Genomic DNA, 22,159 nt, shown 5'->3' on the forward strand with positions numbered 1-22,159 from the left:
GACCATTAATGAAGCATACGCATCCTTTGGGCTACATGCCTCATTCTCCCAAGAGAACATGCCACACTTTATGGAACATGAGCAAATAAACTGTGACAAGACTTCAGCTAAGCCCTTAAAGGGTTAGATATGTACATTTAAATTGAATATACCCAGGATTGAGTAGGATTCTAATTCTGGAGACTCGCTTCGTGATTTCACACAATAATACATTTATTATTTAACTTCTATCTTAGACTGGATCATCGTGGTATTTTATATTTAATAAAAAAAAGGTACGGTAAAATGTGAGAGAGGAAACGGATGTTAGCGCAAAGACATTGTGAAGTTGCGCGCTGGCGTTATAGACCATGAGTAGCTGTTGCCATGGTGAAAGCAGATGGCAGACACTATCTCCTTGACGCTTTTTGAGAGTAACAATTAAAGTAAGTTATCGTGACAAAGAAAACCTTGAAGCTCCACATCAAGCCAAAACATTCAACATTTCACTCACTCAACTCACCCAAGAAGTTCTTTAAGGATACACTTCAAAAGCGTTACATTGCATGGATAATCAACTGATAATTTCAACATTATCAAGCGCGTTAGACCAAAGGGAATCATTTAGGTTGCCTAGTTTAGAAGATTCAAAGCAGAGAAAAGACAAACCTGAATATTGCATATGGTATATATTTGTTCCTTTGCTTTGGTCCCTTTTGTGACGTTCAAGTAGCAATGACATGGCAGAAGGATATGCAAAACAGACTTTACTGTCGCATTGTTTACTGCTAAAATAATTGATGATCTACAATGAACTACATAAATGCCTTCAAGTGTTTCACAAACTGAGTCTGGCTTTGTGTCAAGTGTTTGATGTTAGAGCAAGTCTGGGCTTGCTTTATCTGTGTGTGTGTCATCATGGAGAAAAGAATACTTTTAAAATTCAACTGACCTGAAAAGCTGTGTTAATGCCGGATCCACAGGCACTGCGAGGGTGAAAGAGAAATGTCAGTGAAGAAACAAGAAAACGTCTGATAGCCTTCTTGTGTCAAACATAAAACGACACCCTGCTGTATATTTTATCAATGGGACTTTTTATCGGAGTAACTTAACAATGAAATAAATCATCGAACAGGTGTAGCGTCAACTAAAAAATAAAAATCTCACGGTTGCCCTTTTAAATGCAGTTTGAACACTCCCCTACCCATGGACTTTTGGTTGATCTTAAAAATATGCAGTATAATAATAATCATAATAATCATAATAATAATAATAGGAAACGCCCACCACAGCAGAAAGCGCTGTGCAAAAACAATTCTGGCAAATCATGATGAGCCACTTTTAATGCTTGAGGGCAGCTGTGCCTTCTATCAGCACTCAATTCTAAAAACTCAGACCATAACATCTGTCAACTTAAATGGAAAGAGTTATCTTAGTGTTTAAAAAAAAAAAAACAGGATTAATTTGTTTACGCCACAAATCAGGCTGATATTGAAAAAGTGGCTCTTCAATTACTTTCACACAAATGTGGTGTTAATTTATGATGGCTGTGATCACGCTCACCGATATTAGTTGAACTTGTTGTTTGTCAAAAGGCCCATTTTTACAAGTCTGTGCTCGCAATTAGAAAAAGTCAGAAAAATATCCATGTTTGTCAAGGTATGCCAGCTATTTGATGACTTTGGCCTTGTAGTATAACAGATCATCTAATGGGGAACGTCATTTTGGACATGTTGATGTTCTCTAAGATTTTTCCCTTTTTTGATTGACAAGATGAGGCGACCCATGGCTTAATCCAACGGAGATCATGACGTTCCCACCACTTCACCAACGGATTGATTTATTTCGTGTTAGGACAAGGGTCAGTCCTTTATTTCTTGTTCTGTCGAGAATGTTTGATCGTTCATACAGTCAAAAAATTAGTCCAGTCATTATGACATCCTAAAACGTAGCCTAGGGCCACGATTTCTTCTACAATTTCATTTGTAATACAAACGCGCACACACAAAAAGTTCTAGACAGGGTACGCGGTAATGTGGGAAACTCAAGTGTGACTGTGTGAGATGTGCAGTGGTGTGTACGATATATATATATATATGTGTGTGAGTGTGTTTAGCTGTTGGGGGAGTGAAGGTCACCCTGAATGGCTGTGTGTATTAGTGCGGATACCTTTGGAGCGTGTGCGGTGGCGCTTATCGTCTGCATCCACCTCCATCTGCGGAAGGCACAAACAAGCTGTTAAGCGCTGGCTGCAGACAGCATCACTAAATTATCTTTCATTTAGATACACGTTCTGTCTCGGGTTCCTAACGCTACTTGTCAAACATGCCCCGTATATGACGTCCACCCCCGACAAGAGACTTTAGGCTTTTTTTTTTTTTTTTTCAAATCAGTATCACAACGCTTGAGCGGAAAGTGGGCATCAGAGGTGAACGTATTCACGTAATGTGACGTTAAGACCGAACTCCCGGACGGGTTTGTAGTGTGCGTGCGGCTGGCTTCGCGCGCTGAGATAATGAGATGCGCAGTGACATCAGCGCCAACGCCAAGTGCTTTCCACACAAAGAGCCGTGGGATGTGAATGTTGGGTGTTAAGCTTGGCACCATCATCGGTGGCTTCACGCCGTCCGCCTGCTTCTGATACGGCATGGGACTTCTTGCATCTATCAATCTATCCATACATTGATCGTACATCTCTCAATCATTCTATCCATCTATACTTCCATTGCTTTATCTTACAATTCCATATTTAAATTAGATTGGCGACTCTCCACATCACTTGTTCGGGGGACTGATGACCTTTGACCGTTTTATTTTTAGATGCCCCTGAATATTCATCCAGGCTGGGTTTAGACAATAAGGGGGCCATGATCCCTGTTTGGATGTCTCTTTTTTTATGAAACATGATTTATTGATACTACACTTAGGCCACCGTCGAGCCCTTCAGTCTTAATGGTGTGTTTCTTTATGAATGGCCATAAATATTTCAACGGGAGGAAAATAAAATGATGAAAGGCAGAGATATCTTGTAAATATTAGCAGCTACGCTGGGATGAAATGACCTTAAGTCTTTGTGAGGGAGGATGAGAACATAAATATGTCTATGAACAAATGACGGACAATGATGAGCAACTGCCCAGCGAGCAAATTATTCCATATTTTGCAAGCTACATGTCTGAAAATTACGATAGGTGTCCTTGGCTCCACTTTAGAGCAGGTGAGCTGCTGCTCTATGGCCTTGCAGAAGTTTATATACAGTATTATAACTTTCAACTGACTTCAAAACAATAAATTGGTCACGCGCAAGGCCGCCAGTCAATTTTCCAAATAAACTTTGCTGTGATGGGCGTGGTAGAAGAACTAGCCAAAGATGTTATTATTTCTGTTTGTTTTGGATAAGTTTGGAATTTGCAAGTGTAGCTAATAGCGTATACAGGATGGGTAGATTTCAAAGATACATATGGTGCAGTCAGTGAACCCTAATAAATTCACAAAATGTGTTAATTGAATGTAACACCATGATAAGACCAACCGCAGGAATCTGTTTTAATTAAATGTGGTGGGGATGAGTCAAAACTGATTGAAATTATATTTATCACATTTTGAGAAGTGCTGTTGAAGTACTAGATATTTGACATTTCAACATGTATTTATTTATTTTTGTATTTATTTTGCATACAGTAGTCATTTATTTAAATAATAGGACATAACTCATTTTTCTCTCTTACTGTGTAATATTTTACTGTTAGTATTCAAGCTTTTATATAATTGTGGTCACATTGCATTTAGCTTTCTGTATCGTTAATTCCCAGTGCTGATTGACAGGTAGAAATGATTCATCCTTATAGTGAGGCATGCAGACTTTTTTTGTAGTCATGTATAACATAATGTGAAATGAAATCAAATACATAAAAAAAAATCACAAAAAATAGAGCGCGCCTTCCACCTGCAGGACTGTGTGGGCGAGTCTGACCTTCACCTGTCAATCTAATGCGTGCCTGTTCCACGCCCCACCGGCTGCATCTGTGCGATGCCTGAGCAATGCACACTCATGAGCCATGGGCGGGCTGGGACAATTTTCCCCTCCTTTGCCTCTGTTGAAATTCAGCAGGTTGTTGGGGGAATTATGGCCGACCGTGGGGCACTGTGAAGTGGCCAAAACAGGGCAGCCATGCACTGGATGATTTTTTTTTTTTTTTGCCTCACGACATCAACTTCTGCAATATAAATTCCTCAACTAAATTAGAAAAAGTCATTTGAAGAGAGAGAGAAAAAAAAAAGTTGGTCTGCATACTCACAATAAGCACATTCCATCATTTCAAGTGCCAATACACTCTGAATAAATGTCAGTGATAAAATTTTAAACAAAGCACTTCACGTTAGAACCTTGTATTTGTCAACCGTTGGATATTTTATTAAGTTGAGTTTGGCTGCGTTTTAAACAGAAAAAAAGAGCTATTCAGGCTAAAATGAATGTGGAATTTGAAAAAAAGTGAGCATAATATAAATAAAATTAGCTTTTGATGGACACGATTAATAATCTTACCATAAATGAAACGTGGTAAGCTACACAGACTTTAAGATAGGACCGTGTCTGCTTAGAATTTCAACTTGGACGGATGAAAAGAAATCTGTCAAAACATGTCACACAATCATCAGTTTGTCTTTGTTTCACCTTCAGGTTTTGGGAGAATGTTTCACACGTGGGAACCCTCTCACAAACACATGTGCAAAAAAAAAATAATAATAAATAAATACACACATTGGTATTCCGTCCAAAGCAGCACGAGAGAGTCACCAAACCTCCATCGGCATGATCAAATTTCTCTGCAAATAGCTGCGCCATGCATCATCTAGTGACAGCAAACGAGTGCCAACCCGATGCTAAGTGCATCTGAATTAGCGTGAAAGGCTGCCGAGCTTTCCACGTCTGAGTGGGCACGGAGTGAGAACCAGACAGACCAAGAAAGATGGAGACCGGAATTTGGGGTGGACTTTATAACCAGTGTGGAAAAATGCCCTGGTGGGGAACACTGATGTGCTTTGAGCATGAAGCGCTCGGATCAGAACAAGCTCTTTGCTGGTAATGATAGAAAATCTGTTTTTGTGCCTATTTACTACGCGGCCGAGCTGGAAAACACTGGATGTGGAACCGCTGATGTTGCACAAAAACAATTTAAGTGTGACGTCCATAATGTTCAACAAAGTGCCCTGGGTATTGATTGACCTTATTTTGACATGGGAACAAGGTACATGGCACCTCTTTCCTGGGTACTTAGCGAGAATAAATTAATGAAAAAAAATACGTATAATAAAATGATAAAATAATTATAACTAAAAAATAATGAATAAAAAAATATAATAAAAATAACTGAAATGACAAATGTTGCTTCAAGAGGTGGTCAAATTAATCATCAATTATTTGTAATCACATTTTTTAGGGCAGTCACTATCAAATATTTCATCAATTAATCAGATAATCAGATCAGAGATAATTAGTTCGATAGTCGATTAGTTCAGCTCTTAAAAATTCTCTAATTTGATCCGATTGTCATCATGCATGTACTCTGCTCTAGTTGGCATTTTGACAAAATATGACAATGGAATTTGTTTTCGAGAACCCGAGGGGTTGCACTCTACCTGCAATGGTTTGGCGTTGAGACACTTCTTCCCGACCTCTGCTTCCACTGTAACCTACTGGCGTTCACTTGGAGAGGAAACGCTCACCACATCTCCTCCAGACTCATTTTCTACATTGAAGGAAAAAGAGGGAGAACATACATCATTAAAATCATTTTCACAACAATCACATTCACACGAGGCATCTGATAACGTCTTCCTCTGCTTTGACTCCAGCTCATGAATAATCATATAGCATCAGCTATGCGGCGCATGCCGGAGCCAATGCAGATTTTTACCACTGAGACAAACGCTTGTCATGTGCGATCGGCTTTGGCAACGTGGGGTAATTAGCTAGATCTATCATCTTCCGCAGGAAGTGGGGGACAAATATAGCTAATGATCCGTGCCTGCCTCCATGATTCCTCTCCAGCCTTCGCAGAGTTACACAAGGAGAGGAAACGGGAAGAGAGGCAAAGGAAAAGAGGTCGCTCTCTGTTAAAAAGGTCAAATATTCCACCAGGAAATGAAGAAGTAGATAAAAACAAAAAACGACAGAAGTGTCGTTCAAACACTGCCTGCCTGCCTGCCTGTCTGTCTGTCTGTCTGTCTGTCTGTCTGTCTGTCTGTCTGTCTGTCTGTCTGTCTCGTGGACTCAGATGCTGCCAATTGAAAGAATGTATTGAGGGAAAGCAGATGTTGCGCAGACAAACAAATTACAGCCACATTGGGAAGCTGCAGACTGGTCGTTTAACACGCACCACACACACACACACACGCACGCACGCACGCACGCACGCCCGCCCGCCCGCCCGCACGGTCATTCACAACACATCTCAAAGCAGCTCCGAAGAAAAACAATCATTGCTCCCGTGGGACAAACACAACTGTGGGCAAGCTGTGAGTGGGCAGAGTGCCGATGGTGTATTATGTAAAAAAAGAAGTGTTGGCAGTTAAATGGGCTTCTACTTTGGACCAGCGGGACTTGTACTTTTGCTTTTTGTCACCAAAAAGCACTAGCAGAAACATTTGTTGTTCCCATTTTGGCCAAGCAACACCTGTGACAACCATTCGATAAAAGTATCACATTGTTAGCGGATATGTTCCATACCACCGATACCAGTACAAGTATTGGCTCTTTTAATACACCAGACCTTTCTTTCTGTTGCAGAAAGTCACCACAGACGATTGGAAACCGTTACGATTACAAAACACAAACGAGCTCTATATTGTCAAGCTCACATTTCTGTAGGCTGCTGTCCCGATACTTTTGTCCAAACGGTTACATCTGTGGCCGAGAGAGAAAAATGTCTCTCCTGCTCCTCCCTCCCTCCCTCACTCACAAGGCACAGGCATCTTGCCTGGCCTCTTGGTCATTATAATCAGGGTGTAAGTGTTGCCTCTGTCCTCTGATGAAGGTCTTCATGTGGGGGCTGATGACAAATCACAGCTCTGTGACTCTTAATCAGGACACATCCCACATTCCCCCGGTGTTTTGGTCTGCATGTGTGAAATAAAAAAAAAATATATAAGCGTGTGGGGGCTTTCGACAAAAGCAGAGCGATTGAAAGAAAGACAATAGAAATGGATACAATACAACCTGCTGCACCCTTTGTGTAATTCTGGTCATGGCTCCTGTGTGCGAGTTTCAGCACCAAGGACAGCGATGTGAAGGGAATAATAGACCTCCAACTGCAATGGGGGCACACCCACAGAGAAGACACACACACAATTCTTCAAACACACAGATGTACAGACAGCTGCAAACACATATGGTCAAAGCTATTCACATCCTCCTTTTGTTGCAAAAAAAAAAAAAAAAAACAGCAGGATTGTACAAGAGTGTGAGCGTTTGCGTGCAACTCAATGAGTGTTCCTGGAAGAATAAGGAGCACCATGTCTGACCTTCTCTGGCCTCCCATATCTATCAAAGCCAGGAAAGAACCACAAATAGCCGGCTGGCCGGCCGGGGAAGACTGGCTGCTCTGTCATCCACAAACCAACGCAACAATGAAAGTCTTTTGAATGGCTTCGTTTTCCACGCTCCGTGTCGGGTGATGTGATGACTGCTGTCACATTTCCGGTGACACATATTGTACATGACAGGAATTGAAAACAGCGCCAACACACACACTCACAGAAATCATACCCATTATTGAAATAAAACGCTCATACGACACTTGAGGACAATGAGACACACAGGAACGCTTAATTCATGCGCATACACTCTCACACACGCGCACGCACGATCAAACCTCGTCTGATAGGGACTGTAGCTGCCTGACCTACATTCTAGAAGATACGTATACAGGCAGAGAGATGAAATCTCTCTGTGTTCTATATCCTGTGTTCTCACACAGAGACACACACACCACACACACTTGAAATGATTTCTTTGCCTGAATGTCATCATGTTCCACATGAAACTGGCAATTTTCAGAGCCCTTCCATGTGTTTGATGGATTTCTGGCCAAGTTGAGGGTCAGACTGGCAAATCTCTGTGTTGCATATCAAAGATCTGCAGAGTGTCGTGCAGGACAAAGATCAAAGAGGACAGATAAAAAAATGTGTTTTGGTGTTTGTAGCATGACCCTGTGTACAAATCCAACAACATCATCATCATCTGATATGCATTTTTTTTTTTTGTCCTCGCACTGCTGTGTTTCAATCTGCTAGCATGAAGACAAAGCATTCAATAAAACACCACTCAAACCTGAATGAAACACGTTCTCCTAATACAGAGAAAAGGAAGAGCTGGCCAGAGGAAAGGTCAATTACTATGATTCATGAATTACCTTTGTTGGGGAGATCTCTCCTCTATGAGTGTTTAATTCCCACCACAGAGACGATATCAAAATGAAAAGTGATTCCTTCTGTACAAATACTTATACAGCATATGATGGATGCAACAGGAAAAACAATACATCTTTTTTTTTTTGCACTTCACAATGTTTCATGTCACCCCTCACTCCTTTGATTTTCTTTTTCTGGGCCACACATTTTTATAATAATGAGCTCAAGCGGTGGAAAGATAGTCCAGCTCGGGTTCATTGAGAGGATAGACGAGCTTTCCTTTTTTTTTTATTGCTCTCCAAAGTCTCGATTTTACCAGCTTAAATTCAAGCCGGTCCTCCCATGAACTGACAAAAAGATCTACAAGCATATTTTCAATCATGTACCTGCTCTGCGCAATACGTTTGAGCCGGCGACACAAAGGTGAAAGAAGCCGTCAGGTGCTGAAAAGGACCGCTGCTTTATGACCTCGCTGCTCCTCTCAATAAGAAAGAGTGAACCGAGGTAAAAGCCACATTTTGACCTGCTCTTTTATTCAAAAGCAAGTGAGAGACGCAACTGACTTGCTCTGCTTGACCTGCTGGACTGAACTACCGCGACACGTAAACATGACGTCCTTGTCTGCCACTTGACACACTTGAACTCATCTGTAATGCCAACAGGGCCAAACTCAAGCGTGTCACTTGGTGGCAAAATGGCTTAAAAAAAAAAAAAACACACACACAAAAAAAACATGCACGGCAGAGTATAAATGGAGTGAAATCCCGAGCCGTCGTCTTGCCTCCTAACATTTTGGGGTAGAAATGACACAGCGCAATTACCCACAGTGGGGTCGGCTGCTGGGGGAGACGCGGCGGAATACTCAGGTGAGCCGAGAAGCCAAACGCCAGCGTGAGGAGAAATGGAGTGAGAGATAGAGAATGAGAGAGGATCACTCTTTTTGATTTCCAAGGGAGAGCCAGGCTCTTAATTACTCTCTCTCTGTCTGTCTGTGTCCCTCACTCTCTCTCTCTACCCAATTCTCTCTTTCCCACTGCTCTGTGTGTGTGTTTGTGCAAGTAGGTGTGTGAACGTGTGCGTCAGCTCGTGTATGAGGGGCCGATTATCAGAGTTGGCTTCACAAACCAAGATAGCGGCGGACTAAAGCGAACAACATAGCAAGCATGTGTGAGTGTGTTTATGAATCAGTTGAGCAAGCAGGACAACATTTGGTATTGAAGACCACACAACATATTTGACTTTATTTTTCTTTCTTCAAGCAAGCAAGCTCTTGGGGACTCCAACACTCGACAGCCGTTTTAATCAAGACCCCCCCCCCCACACACACACACACAAAAAAGAAAAAATTCAAGAGCACAGAAATGGTAAAAAAAAAACAGTTGAATACTCCATGGCCATCTTAGCCCATTCATCAACAACCTCGATTGTTTGAACTCTCCTTTCTGGTCCACTCCACATTTTTTTAAAATAATTACCAGAACCTCCTTCACCCCCTTACTGAGAAACCTGCACTGGCTCCTGGTCAAACAGAATTGAATATGAGTCCATGCATCACCATGGAACTAAATAAGATCTTTTTTTTTGTTTCCCCTTAAATCACATTTCATTCTATCTATGCAATATATCAAAATGCGAGAAACCATTTGAGGTAACTCTACTAGTAAAAGTGACTAACCATCCAGCTGGCAGCCTGACAGAAGACACCCTGTGATTCTCATGCATAGACCGTAGCAGTGAAACTATAGGAGCACAGACTCATTGTTTTTCCCAGTGTGACGGATAGAATGCATATACGCCAGGGAGCCTACTATATCTACCCGTAGCACGCATGGTGCCACTGACTCAGTCGACCAAGAATATCCTTACTGATGTCGTACTGTGTATATATTCATGTCTGTATGAAGACGTGTGTGTGTGTGTGTGTGTGTGCGTGTGTGTGTGGTCTAACAACACCCACGTCTAAATGCACTGAGATCTATTGTTCTCCTCTGCTTAGATTTCTCCCATCCCAAAACTCGACTTTTTCTCTCATTTCTTTCTACTCGCTCATTCTCGTTGACTTCAGAAGCGGCGGTGGGAGGTTGCGATAGTGTGAATAATAAAGTTGCGCTCCCGAGGAAGCTGAATACACGTTGAGAAAATGTCTTCAATTATGGAAACGTTCACGTTGCCACGGCTAACGACAAGATGATTCCATATAAATCTAGAGCCGTCATCCTATTTGTTCGCATTACAAATTGTGCGGCATCATAGACTAGCTTGCAAGCAACAGAAGGTTGAATCGATAAATTTTTGCTTTTATGTGTTTATGTAAAGGCACATCATCACATCTTCCGGATAAATATACACTATAGGCTTCCCCGTATATTTCCTTCCTCTTCCCTTCCTTGTCCCCCACCCACATTGCTGCCGGTGTCGTCGACCTAGAATACCAATGATGCAGGCTGCAGATAGATAGGGAGGCTTGCCTGTCACATGACCCCATTTGTCCTGAGGCTTCACCAAGGGATGACAACAGAGCCAAGCGCACACACACACACACACAACTTTCAATGCTGTACGTCAGGATAGGCAGTGAAACACAGAGGCATGCAAACGCTCAGCATCATAGTCATTAACATTCAGAGTTGCACACACAAATGCAGGCACACACACGCACACAGAAAAACACTCACTGATCACTGCAGGGGGGAGAGCCAGAAAGGATGAGAGAGAGAGAGAGAGAACACCCAGCTACTGTACACACATGCCATCTCTCTTTTCTCTGACACACGCACACACACGATTTAAAGGTAAGGTAGGAAAACACTGCACACCCTCCAAATTGCATCGCAAATCCAGCCACACGCACGCACACACATGTCTAAGTGTGTGGAGGCAGCCTACCCCTGTTGATCACACAAACACATTAGTCACTGAGGAGTCTCTACACAGTCAGAGTCTCCTGTGGCACCAAAAATAACAGCATAATAGAATTGTGAGAGAATGCCCCCTCACTCACTGCTAAATTTCAAAAGTCGGAAGAATTGGGCGTCACGAGTATTTGGAGGAAATCACCCCGTCATTCACATCAGCCAGAGATCCTTTTTAGATGGTTCCAAATGAGCAGATTCTCTGTTCTTCTGATTAAGAAAATAATTAAAAAATACAATACTTGGTCATATACGATCTTTGATTATATGAATGTGCAACAAATGATCAAATATACCCTAATGACATATATTCAACTATTTTAATTGTCCTCTGCCGTTCCTCAGCGTTGTTCTGCGCATCATCAAGCATGACCCTTTGAGGAATTATCCGTTACAGCTGATGTATTCGCTGAGTGTTCAGGAAACACGGCAAGTACATCTGTTCTGTGGTCTTCAGCAACATTTTATTGCTCAACATTCCAGTAACCACCCAATTGTGTCATTCATTTCATACTCAGAAAAGCGAGACATGCTTTGAATATATGCCAATCGATCACAAACTGCATCTTTTTTATATTTCGGGCAAGTGTTTCCTTACACCGAAGCAGTAGAAATAGAAATCACTTGAAGACATTTTGTCATCTTCATATTGTTACACCAAAGACGCCGCTCATCATTATTGGGCAGTTTTTGCTTCCTTTTTCATTGGATAAATTGTGTGTTCATACAAATGTATTTGTGCATAGTGTTTCCTTCGCCTAGCCCACATAGTGTACGTTTCCTAACACCTGTTGTGAAATATGGATCTGTGCATTTTTGGAAGGTTGTCAAGAAACTTGTTAGGTTGCGATCACCCTGCATATTGCAGCCACGTTGAGGTGACAGCTCTTGGAAAGGTGGGATGTTTTTATGCAAATGCATGCCAAAGCTTCAATGGAGCTCAAATTAGAAAGCCTATTTGTTGTTGCGGGGTTTATACGAGGAGGTTCTGCAATTATCCTTGAGCGGGTTCTTACACACTGATTGTATATGAAATGATGAAAAACGAATTTTACTCCAAACGGATTTTTTTTTTTGCCATGACCTGGTTGTGTATGTGGGTGCATATACGTTAACATGAGCGCAGCTGCACGTGTGTGTTTGTGTGTGTGTGTGCATGTTTTTTTGTGTGAGTGAATCTGCACATGTGTGAGCAGGCTCAGGTGGATTGTGAACTCGGCAGATGGACATTTGGAGCAGCTTTGCCGCCTGCAGCAAAACGCAAAACTCCCCCAACTCGTCTCTCTCGCTCTCTCTCTCTCTCTCTCTCTGTCTTCCGCTCACTTCTTTCACACATATACATATTATTTTCACAATGATAAGATGATTGATACTAGATAAATGATTTTTATTTTTTTTAAACGAAAGCAAGAAAGGTCCAGAATATGAAAATGTTTAGCCCTTTGTGTCTCCAAGCGGAGGCCGCCGGATACGATCCCCAAATTGGGTGATGGACTTATTTAACAACGTACTACAGTGATAACTGAACGTAGTGAAAAACATTCCCGTTTCAAAACCCCCGGCCATCACTCGATAGCAATGGTTACATGCATGTAGAGGAAAAGTCTCCTCCCAGGCTTAGCTTTCAGTCCAGCTGTAGGAAGAGCAAAAGAGGGAGGCTGTGTGGAGCTGCTCTGTCCCTGAGGAGAATCTTCTGCCAGCCCAATGCCACACAGATCAACAATCAGCCAGCCAAGCGTGCTCTGACCTCATCCTCTCTCTCCCTCTCTGCATCTCTATTTCAGGCGAGCTGGCTCGCCCGCTCTGCCAAAGGCATTTGCTGTCCCTGCGTCTCCTTCCGCCAACTGCCTGTCCTGCTAGCAATGGTGCATGTCTGCAGCTCTGCTTTCCTGTCTTTGGTCCAGCCAGCCAGCCGGTCTGTCTATCTCTCTTCCTCCATTATCCCTCTGCTTTTGTGTCTCCGTCCCTGTCCATCTGCACGTCGGCCTGCCAGCGACGTTTTCTGGCCGATGGTTCTGTGCCGGAAAGCAGCCAGGCTGCCCGGCGCTCGGCCAATCTGCCCGACTGGCCGCTTGTCTATTCATCATCTGTTTGCTTTCCCACCTATATATTTGCCTCTTTACCTGCAAGCATGCCATCTGTTTTTTTGTTTTTGCTTTGTGTCACGGTGCTTTATAAAAAATAAACTCCTCACCCCATTTTGAATGGAGGGAGAAGACATGCACATGACTCATTTGAAAATAAAACATCGTTCGATGCACAATTTGTCTTTGCGGGCCAATTATGACGACACTGCGGTCCAAATGTGGCCTGCGGGCCAGAGTTTGACACCCAAGGTCTAAGAAAGAAACCTATCGGTAGGTCTATTTAGATTGTTCCTCAACCAAGTTCGATATGCGTTTTCACATTTGACCAATGCGCTGCAACCAGACATAATGAGCCCCTAGTTAAAGGATGTATTTTATTTCCTGTCTGTCCAAACAAGATTCCGAGAGCCCTAAAACTTCCACATTATCCTCCTCTAACTATAATCCTGTCTCATTCACAGCTCAATGTGGCTTGTGGAAGGTGTTTGCTCAATTGAAAAAGGCTTTCTCTTCTATTTTGACACGATCCCATTTGGACGTCTCTCCGCCCCTATTCTTGCCACAACAGGCTTTGAATGGCTCCTCTCAACTAAAGGCTGCAATACACTCGCTCGCTCGTCAAGGACAACTTTAATGGACCTAGAACAAAAGAATAGGGGAGAGGCAGAGAGGGAACGAGAGACAGATGGAGGAGGAACAAGAATGCACGACGCATGGGTCATTGAAATTACGCATAGGTTTTTGAAATAGAACTCGTTGTGCCGTTGGTTGCTAGTGTTATTGGCTTTTGCCTCGCACTGTTGTCCACAGGTGAAGGAGGAGGGGAAAAATTAAAAGCATGTCCCACAGATCCATAAACAAAAGAGCAACTTGCCACTGTTCATTTAGCACGTACAGAGAAGTGATCATTAGCAGGGCTCAAAGTGAATTATATTTCGGGCTGGATTTACAATTTATTTTTGAAGTGACACAATTCAGGCATCATTTTCTCTCCCATGTGATCCAGCCTTTTCAATCTATGGGGGAGAGTCAGGCCGGGCCAAACGAAATACCATGTTCCTTAACCTCAATTGTTTGGTCAATTTTTGTACGGCGCATGCTTTGTGATATGATTTCTCCAGCATCGAATGTTTCTATTCTCCGTGTAATGCAGAAATAGCGCTCCTTTTGTAACATCATATTAAAACCTCTCCCATGAAACGGTGTGGCGCGCAGAGGGAAGCCCATCTATCTGGCTTTGTGTCTTTCTTCTCTCTGACACCTCTGCGTGTGTTTACAGTCATTCCCACATGAAGCACGCGTCGAGCTATGCGCACATTCAAAGTCCTCTGCAGCCAGATAGCTAAATCCCTGATGTGGGTTGGCCCACTTATTGGTTCCCAGCTTTTGGAAGGGAATGCTAAAAGCGAGAGAGATGGGACGAGAGAGGAGATGGGAGGGGCGTGTGGGCATCCCTCTTTTTAGAATGATAAACCTGGCCATGTTGCTGTCACACTGATGGATGTTATCTGTGTCAGCCTTTGTTTCTTCCCCTCTCCTTCCAACAAAGTCCGTCTCTGGCTTTGTAACTTCTCAGCCATTAATTGGGTAGACACCACAAAAGCATCATGCAGTGTCCTCAATTTTAACCACTGTATCCATTCTACAATTGGAAAATGCCAAATTAATAACTCATTTCCATTATGGCAGCCATCCCCATTTATTTCCCCCACATTGTCTCTCTGCATTTTCATCCTCTGAAATGAGATGAAAGCAAGCTGCTGTCCTTTTGGGCAGGAAAACAGCCTCTTCCAGAAAGCTCCCTAATAACCAGCAATTATTGAACTGTACATCCGCAGCGTATCAATAGAATGAAACGGATGATACAAAAAGCCCACTCTTGATGCTATTTGGCCAGGGATGCACCATTGGCCAGATTGAAGTACTTGCCCACATAGCCCAAACGAGGTCCCTAAAGATTTTTTGAAGACATCATATAGAAATCAACGGATTAGTCTAAGAAGCTAAACGACAACTGTCAACAAAGAGAATGAGCATCTAGCCGGCTAGCTGGGGATCTCATTTAAGCTGGCTAATCAGTCGCCGAGCCGCTTTGTGCTAAGGTAGGGTCCTCCCGAGACCAAAGCTTGGGAGATAAGGGGCGCGTATCATGTGCCGGGGAAAAACGCACCCAAACATGGGGGGGAGCTGAGGGAGACGCAGGCAGGCTGTGGGAGACGTTGCTGTAATTAGGTGCCCTGAGCTTGACGCCCACACGCCATCCAGTCCTGCCTGCAAATAGGCTCCCAGGCCCACAAACACACATTTGGATCAGAAAGGCCATAGTGGGGAACGGAAAGGTATATGTCCTTAAAAGAAAATGACCTGGAATGACACTCGACGCAGGGCTATAGAATCCAAATTTAGAACTGAACTGAAAAACTGGAAAAAAAAGGGGAAATGATGTTATATAGGTATTGCAAAAACACACACATATAGTGAGTCTGTAACCTTGCTAACCAAAAAGCAAAGGAAATGTTCACTCCCACAACGGCGCAAACACCATTTTCTAGCTGTGCCTGTCTAAAAAGATACCAAAAGAATCAAAACTCCGCCCATGTACACACTTTGAACTGTATGTTGCAAAACCTAACGCTAAAAACTAGTTTTCTTGATCATTGCTAATTTCTCTGAATATATAATGCGTTTGGAAATGCCAAACATGGCCAAACTCGGAATGGAATAATAAATGAAGGTAATAATAAAAAAAAAAGCCACCTTAAAATAATAATAAATCAACATTTCCAAAGCATAGAGAGCACAGCAGAGCCCGTCTTCACATCTCCCCTGGCCCACAAGAGCAGAACACATTGGTGTGCTGGCTTTTGACCATGGCAATTTTAATCAGTCTTCTTCACACTTCATTGGGGATTCATTGCCCCCTCCTCCCTTCAAACATTGTTTGGGAGAGTTATCAGCAGCAGGCAGCATATCCGGTAATTATACATGCAAGGTAATGTCGGAAGCCCGGGCTGAATATTTCAGCCAAGCGCATGTGCTGCTGAAAATCACTGGAGGGTACAACTGCTTCTCAATACTTGGACGATGGCAGCCATAATTGAAGAATGACGTCTGAGAGCAACCAGGGAGCTAGATCTATTGGCTACGTGATGTGCGGGAGGTTAAAGCAGAAAATTCAACACTACAATGAATCATTTTGGCTCAGGCATTTCTCTGAAGGTTGCTGTGTGGAGAAGAAAAAAAATGCACAATGCAAAAAGAGTTTGAGGGCATCATGATCGGCTTGTGTTGCACAGGCATGGTACAAACACTTCCGATGGTTGAAGACGTGTTTTTTTTTCTCGTGCAAGTACGAAGCCAGCTGTTAATAGAGGCCCAACACACGTGACAAAGACACGTCGACTAATGAAAGTACCAGTCAGACAGGGTCCTCTGGGGAGCAGAACAGCGGAGGCATAACAGTGACTCATTCAAATGGTCACGAACACACACACACACACACACGCGTTCTACCATATCAGCCAGGATGTCAGATAGAATCAGAACCCAGCCTGTGGAATACTCTTGACAGGTGTGGCCCGCCAGTCACGCACACACACACACACACACACACACACACACACACACACACACACACACACACACACACGCACACACCAGTCGGCCATGTCCTCCAACCTAACGCATGACAGGGGGATCACATGTGATAAAGTATCGCCAATGGATGACTGTGTAGGTTTGTGTTTGGCAAACAGGGATTATATGAGAGGCTGCAGGTTTGGTCAAAGTGCACACGTGAATCCTTGTTTTATGTGCGTGTGTCTATTGTCGGGCCTTGAATACAGCAGAGCGACAAACATTGCCGGTATATAACGAGAGATGATCAAACAAATGTTCTGTCACGTATGTGGGATGCACACAAAAGCTATATGCATATGAATCATCCCTGACGGAGGAGTCCTTATTACGGGCAAGGTGGTTTGTGTGAGCAGAGGCAATAAATACAAACAACGCTGTAGTATGTACAGTAAGTGTGTTTACAAGCCAAGTTTTGGAACTTGCTAGTCACATGTGGAAACTAGTCTTAAAGTAGCCCAGAGCTACAAAGCTTGAAATAATCATCCAATTGATTGGACAACACAGTACGGGGCACTTTAAGAAATAAATTTGCCCCAATTTTCTACCTGCATAAATGTCACAGTTCCGTCGTAATTAGAATGGTGTGCGTTAAAAAGTGTGCGACCAATCATTTTATTATTATTAGGTGAGCATGCAGGCACGTGCGATGCATTCAAACACGCGAACAGATGGGCGAGCAAGATCTCGCTCGCATGCATGCAGGCAAGCAGGCAGGCAGGCAGGCAGGCATCCACACAACAGCCACCCACACCATTGCACATTAACACACACGCGCATAAATCCAACCCACTCTCTTGCCTCCAAGCAGTCTAGTCCAGCTACTACAAAGCCCACCAAGAGGTCTTTGCCGATCAAATAATCAAGCCTTCCATCTGTTTCCATTTCTCTACATTAGCTTTGTTGAGATGCCCTACAGACCACGTTAAGAAGCACTGGATAAAATAATGATTGTGCTCTCAAACCCTCTACTTCTCATTATCTCCATCTACAGACAAAGCAACAACAGAAAGTACGTACAGTACGGACTTTAACCCTTATTGTGGTTTTACTCTGAGCGTCTACTTTGTATCTCTTATAGTTGTGTTAAGAAAAATATTCATCTGTATCTGGTCCAGTTCTTGTGATGTCACGTCAAGTTGAGTTAACTAGTGTATGATTTGGAACAGTAAAGTCGGTGTACTGGGATCGAAATGGTTGTGTCAGCTACGTAAACATTGTGACAGGGCGTTTAGAATTCATTTTTTCATCACCTTACTGCGAATGGCTTACAAGATTTGTAAAGTAAACTGGAGTGCTCGCGAGAAAGGCAGATTTCGTATTTGACTAAACTAGCGCTGCACACGTTGTAAAGAGAGGTAGTATAAAGATGAGATGTAATGTGGAAAGAAAATGAATTCATTAAATTCAACAACTTCCTCTGTGAGGGAGGGGGTAGATATTAAGGCTGTGAGAGGATGTGCCATTTTGCTTCTGAGCTAAGGGTGGAGGGGAGAGGAAGATAGAGAGAGGAAGAGGAGGGGGTGTTTGGTTCCTGTTATGCAAGATGGAAATGAGAAAAGCCATGCTCTGCTGCAGCCGTTCTATTTTGGAACAGCTCATAGCAGAAAATGCTGGGCCGAGCAGGAAAATTAGGTCACTTACATGAGCAGGCCAGTACCTTGGTCGGTCGGTCGGTCGGTCGGGGAAGCGAGCGAGGGGCGGCCAGGGCTGAGACTAAAGACCTCAAATGTGGACTCCTTTTAATTCAAGACTTAGGTACACAGGTTCAGCACGAGAAAAAAAAATAGTGTTGTGTTCAACGAGGCCCTGGCAATGACCTGAATACATTTCGGCAGTAATAAAAGGGGCGAGAATCCTCCTCTGAGTACTGCTTCAATTCCTTCTATGTTTTCAGAAAATCACCACATGCTTGTCTGTGGGTCTGATTCATTATGCATGGGAAAGCGGGGTGCGATTGATCATCTGGGATTGGGGAGGATACGAGTAGCAATAGCAAGCCGTCCTGATATCTGTAAATATGCCATCCGGCCCCCCTCGTTAACTGCGGAACGGCGAGGAGAAACGATGGGAACGCTTCCACCGCCACCCACCGCTAACAGACATTTGAACTCATCATCTAGCAGGACAGAGGAAAATAATATAACAATAAAGATGCACGGCGGCAGCAGAAGAGCAAAATGGCTCAGGGGGGTCGGGAGCTGGCGAGAGGAAAAAAAAAAATAAAGAGATGCACAGGATTCTGGGAGACAGTCAGGCTGAGATAAAGGAGCTTGACAGAGGGAGCAAAGGGAGGACAAGCAAGGAGAGGGTACATGAGGATAATCGTGAGTGCGTGCGTGCGCCTGTGTTTAAGTGTTTGTGTCTTGGAGGGACTGAGCATGAAGGCTCAAAGTTGCCTTGTCAGTGGTTTTGTCGGAGGAGGTCTCCAGGTGGCAGGTGGCTGTGCTCTACTTTGAGTCCACGCTTTAGTCACAGCGGAGACATACTCGCCATGACATTATGTACAGATGAATAAGATTAAAAAAAAAAAAAGGGGGTTGCCTTTAGAAGGATAATAATGCTCCTTTTCAATTGGAAATCAAACTGCAATGCATCATACATGGAAGAGTTCTTAATATTTGGATTTCAAATGCTTCAACCAAAGCGTATCTGCTGCCAATATTTCTACAACCATCGTATCCCTGACTCGGCGCCAATCGCAGCAAGCGTTCCCCTCGTCTTGCATGCTTGTGTACATACGTGGCGGCCCATTTGCACGTTGGATTCCACGCTGGCGCATGTGTGTGTGTGTGTGTGTGTTGCAGGAGCCGTCAGTCCTTAAGAGGGACTGTGCTGCTGTCATGCAATGACACCTCTCATTTGCTGCTGTCCTGTGAAGCGGAGCTGAAGGCAGAGGTCAGGCCACCCTCACAGAGACGCTGCGGCTCAGAGCACATCATGTCTGCCTGGCTGCCTCCTCCCAGCGCTGTCACACACACACACACCCTTACAGGCTCATGCTTGACCAAACCACTACTTTTATTTCAATTTTCATTCATTCACACGAGCTTTATGTTTGCGTAGAAAATGTCACGACAGCCCAGAAAGACGGAGAGGATAATACGCTAATTCAAATGGTCTGTGAAAATAACAATGTGATCATAAGAATCATTTATTCCATTGTCTATCACAATAAGCACTCGGAGTGGTAACTGAAATAAATACAGCGCACTCCAATGTCCTCTTTAGTCGATACACGTTTTCCTTCCCATGCCTCGCTGTCTCCACTCAAATTGATATGCAAACGTGATTATATTATATTAACTCATTCACTGCCAACCCAGTTCATATCTTGGACGTCTATAAATGGCACTGAACGAGGCTAAAACTTTATGGCCATCCCAACATTCTATAAATAAATATAAATCTAACAGCTGTCCATTTCTGAGTTGACAATGTCTACTCGGATGTCGGTCATGGGTGCTTATAATCGTTTTTATTTTCCTTCCGTTACCGGTGACTCGATCCCCACTTATCTGTCGTCTCGCCTGACTCACCCTCGGTACACCCCCCCCCAAGATTGCTGCCATCGTCGTACATTCGTCTTGACCGCTGTCGCATGCCATCGTCAATTACCCATCAAACATCGTAATATTCACCCAATATTGCAAATATGATGGAGAGAGCGATCAAAAGTGACAAATCAGATTTATGGAGCAAGCATAAATAAGGAGATTGTGACCTCTCTTGAATAATGGATGCCTGTTTAGTAATCATTTGCCATTATCAGTCCATTTTCGCTTGACTAGTCGAGCTGAGATGTAGGCAGACATAAGGGTCAGTATGATGCAATTCATCTTTTATTTGTCCGGTGTTTACATTCGGGTTGGGCTCGCTGGAATATTTTATATTAAATTGAAAGGAAAACAACAGAACGCAGCGCCACAAAAAAATGGAACCACCTGATGGAGCACCTTCTTTTTCTAACATGACTTGAATGGCAAAGCTTCTTTTCATTCTAAAATAAACAAATAAATAAATAAATAAAAAGCAAAATGTAATGGCCTGAAAACAACTGGCGTAGTCTTGAGGTCAGCCCTTTGAAGATATCATAGCGACACTCCAAACGGCGACTCTGGTGCTCTTTACAACAACGCCGTTTGTGTTTCTGATGGGAAAAGGCTAAACCAGGTTATGAAAATCCTTATTTACAGCTGCCTGGCTGTGTGAAGTAGGTCACAGCAGCTTCTGAAATGGAATGAATCCTCTCACACACACTCTTTAATAGTTTGCTTTTCAAGCGGCCTTCCTTCAGAATCGGAGGGCAAAGATACAAAAACGGTGTTTTCAGTTGTAGCGCCTTAAATAGTGTCAAGTTTGCGACAGACAACCCAACACACCCAGAAAGCATATCGAGGGATTGAGCCGATGGTTTTGCTATTTTAGTGACAATGATTTGTTCTCCCCACCCCAGAATGCAAATGGTAAAGTTGATAACACTTTGCAATCATCTCAAAATGGACAAAACTGCAGAAATTCTTTTCTGCTGTTCTTCTTTTTCATAAAATAATTGTATATAAATATTAGACTTTCCTATTGTAATGTTTCCCTGGAAGTTCATTGCCATCCACTGAGAGTACGCGGCTAATGCAAACTGTACAGCTGTATTGAATAACATTGTCCGCGGCTCTTATTAAAAAGTAAAAGGGCCAAATTCATTTGAGCCATGATCAAAATAATCAGTAAATCACTATGATGTAAAAAAACACAACAACATACATATTGCCAAATGAATTCTCTTGTCATGAACGACTTTTTGCATGGGATCTTGCAGTCGTCCCTGATGTTGTGGTCAGCGAGTGTACGTACAGTATATTGCAGATTGGCTGCGAGTGGCATGTAGGAGAGCCTTGTCCCTGAGGGTGATGGATGCTGGTGGGAGGCTGTTATGCCACAAGGTGAAAGTGTCCATTTATCAGGCCCACTTCCACCACTGTGGCTTTCCCATTACCGGCGCACTTCATGCAGCCTGATTGGTTTTTAATTGGCCTGCCCGCCAGGAGATAGATCATGTTTTCCCCGAGGAGAGTCACGGCCGTGTGTGTGCACGGTGGACTCCCGTGCTATCTCAAGAGGGATACCCACATCAAA

At 43.2% G+C, this 22,159-nt stretch overlaps 1 protein-coding gene across 1 annotated transcript in view; it reads right to left on the reverse strand.

Moving 5' to 3' along the window:
- The window catches only part of myt1lb (myelin transcription factor 1-like, b), a 62,000-nt gene that overhangs the window by 36,436 nt on the left and 3,405 nt on the right, over positions 1–22,159 (reverse strand). The window contains exons 3-5 of the mRNA XM_085932383.1: positions 5,620–5,729; positions 2,149–2,194; positions 932–965 (exon numbers count right to left, since the gene is read on the reverse strand). Of these exons, the coding sequence (XP_085788509.1) occupies positions 932–965; positions 2,149–2,194 (80 nt within the window). The 5' untranslated portion in view covers positions 5,620–5,729. The remainder of the gene's footprint in view (positions 1–931; positions 966–2,148; positions 2,195–5,619; positions 5,730–22,159) is intronic.

This window comes from Syngnathus leptorhynchus, chromosome 15 (genome assembly GCF_054491065.1).
Source record: "Syngnathus leptorhynchus isolate UIUO chromosome 15, UIUO_Slep, whole genome shotgun sequence".
NCBI lineage: Eukaryota > Metazoa > Chordata > Actinopteri > Syngnathiformes > Syngnathidae > Syngnathus > Syngnathus leptorhynchus.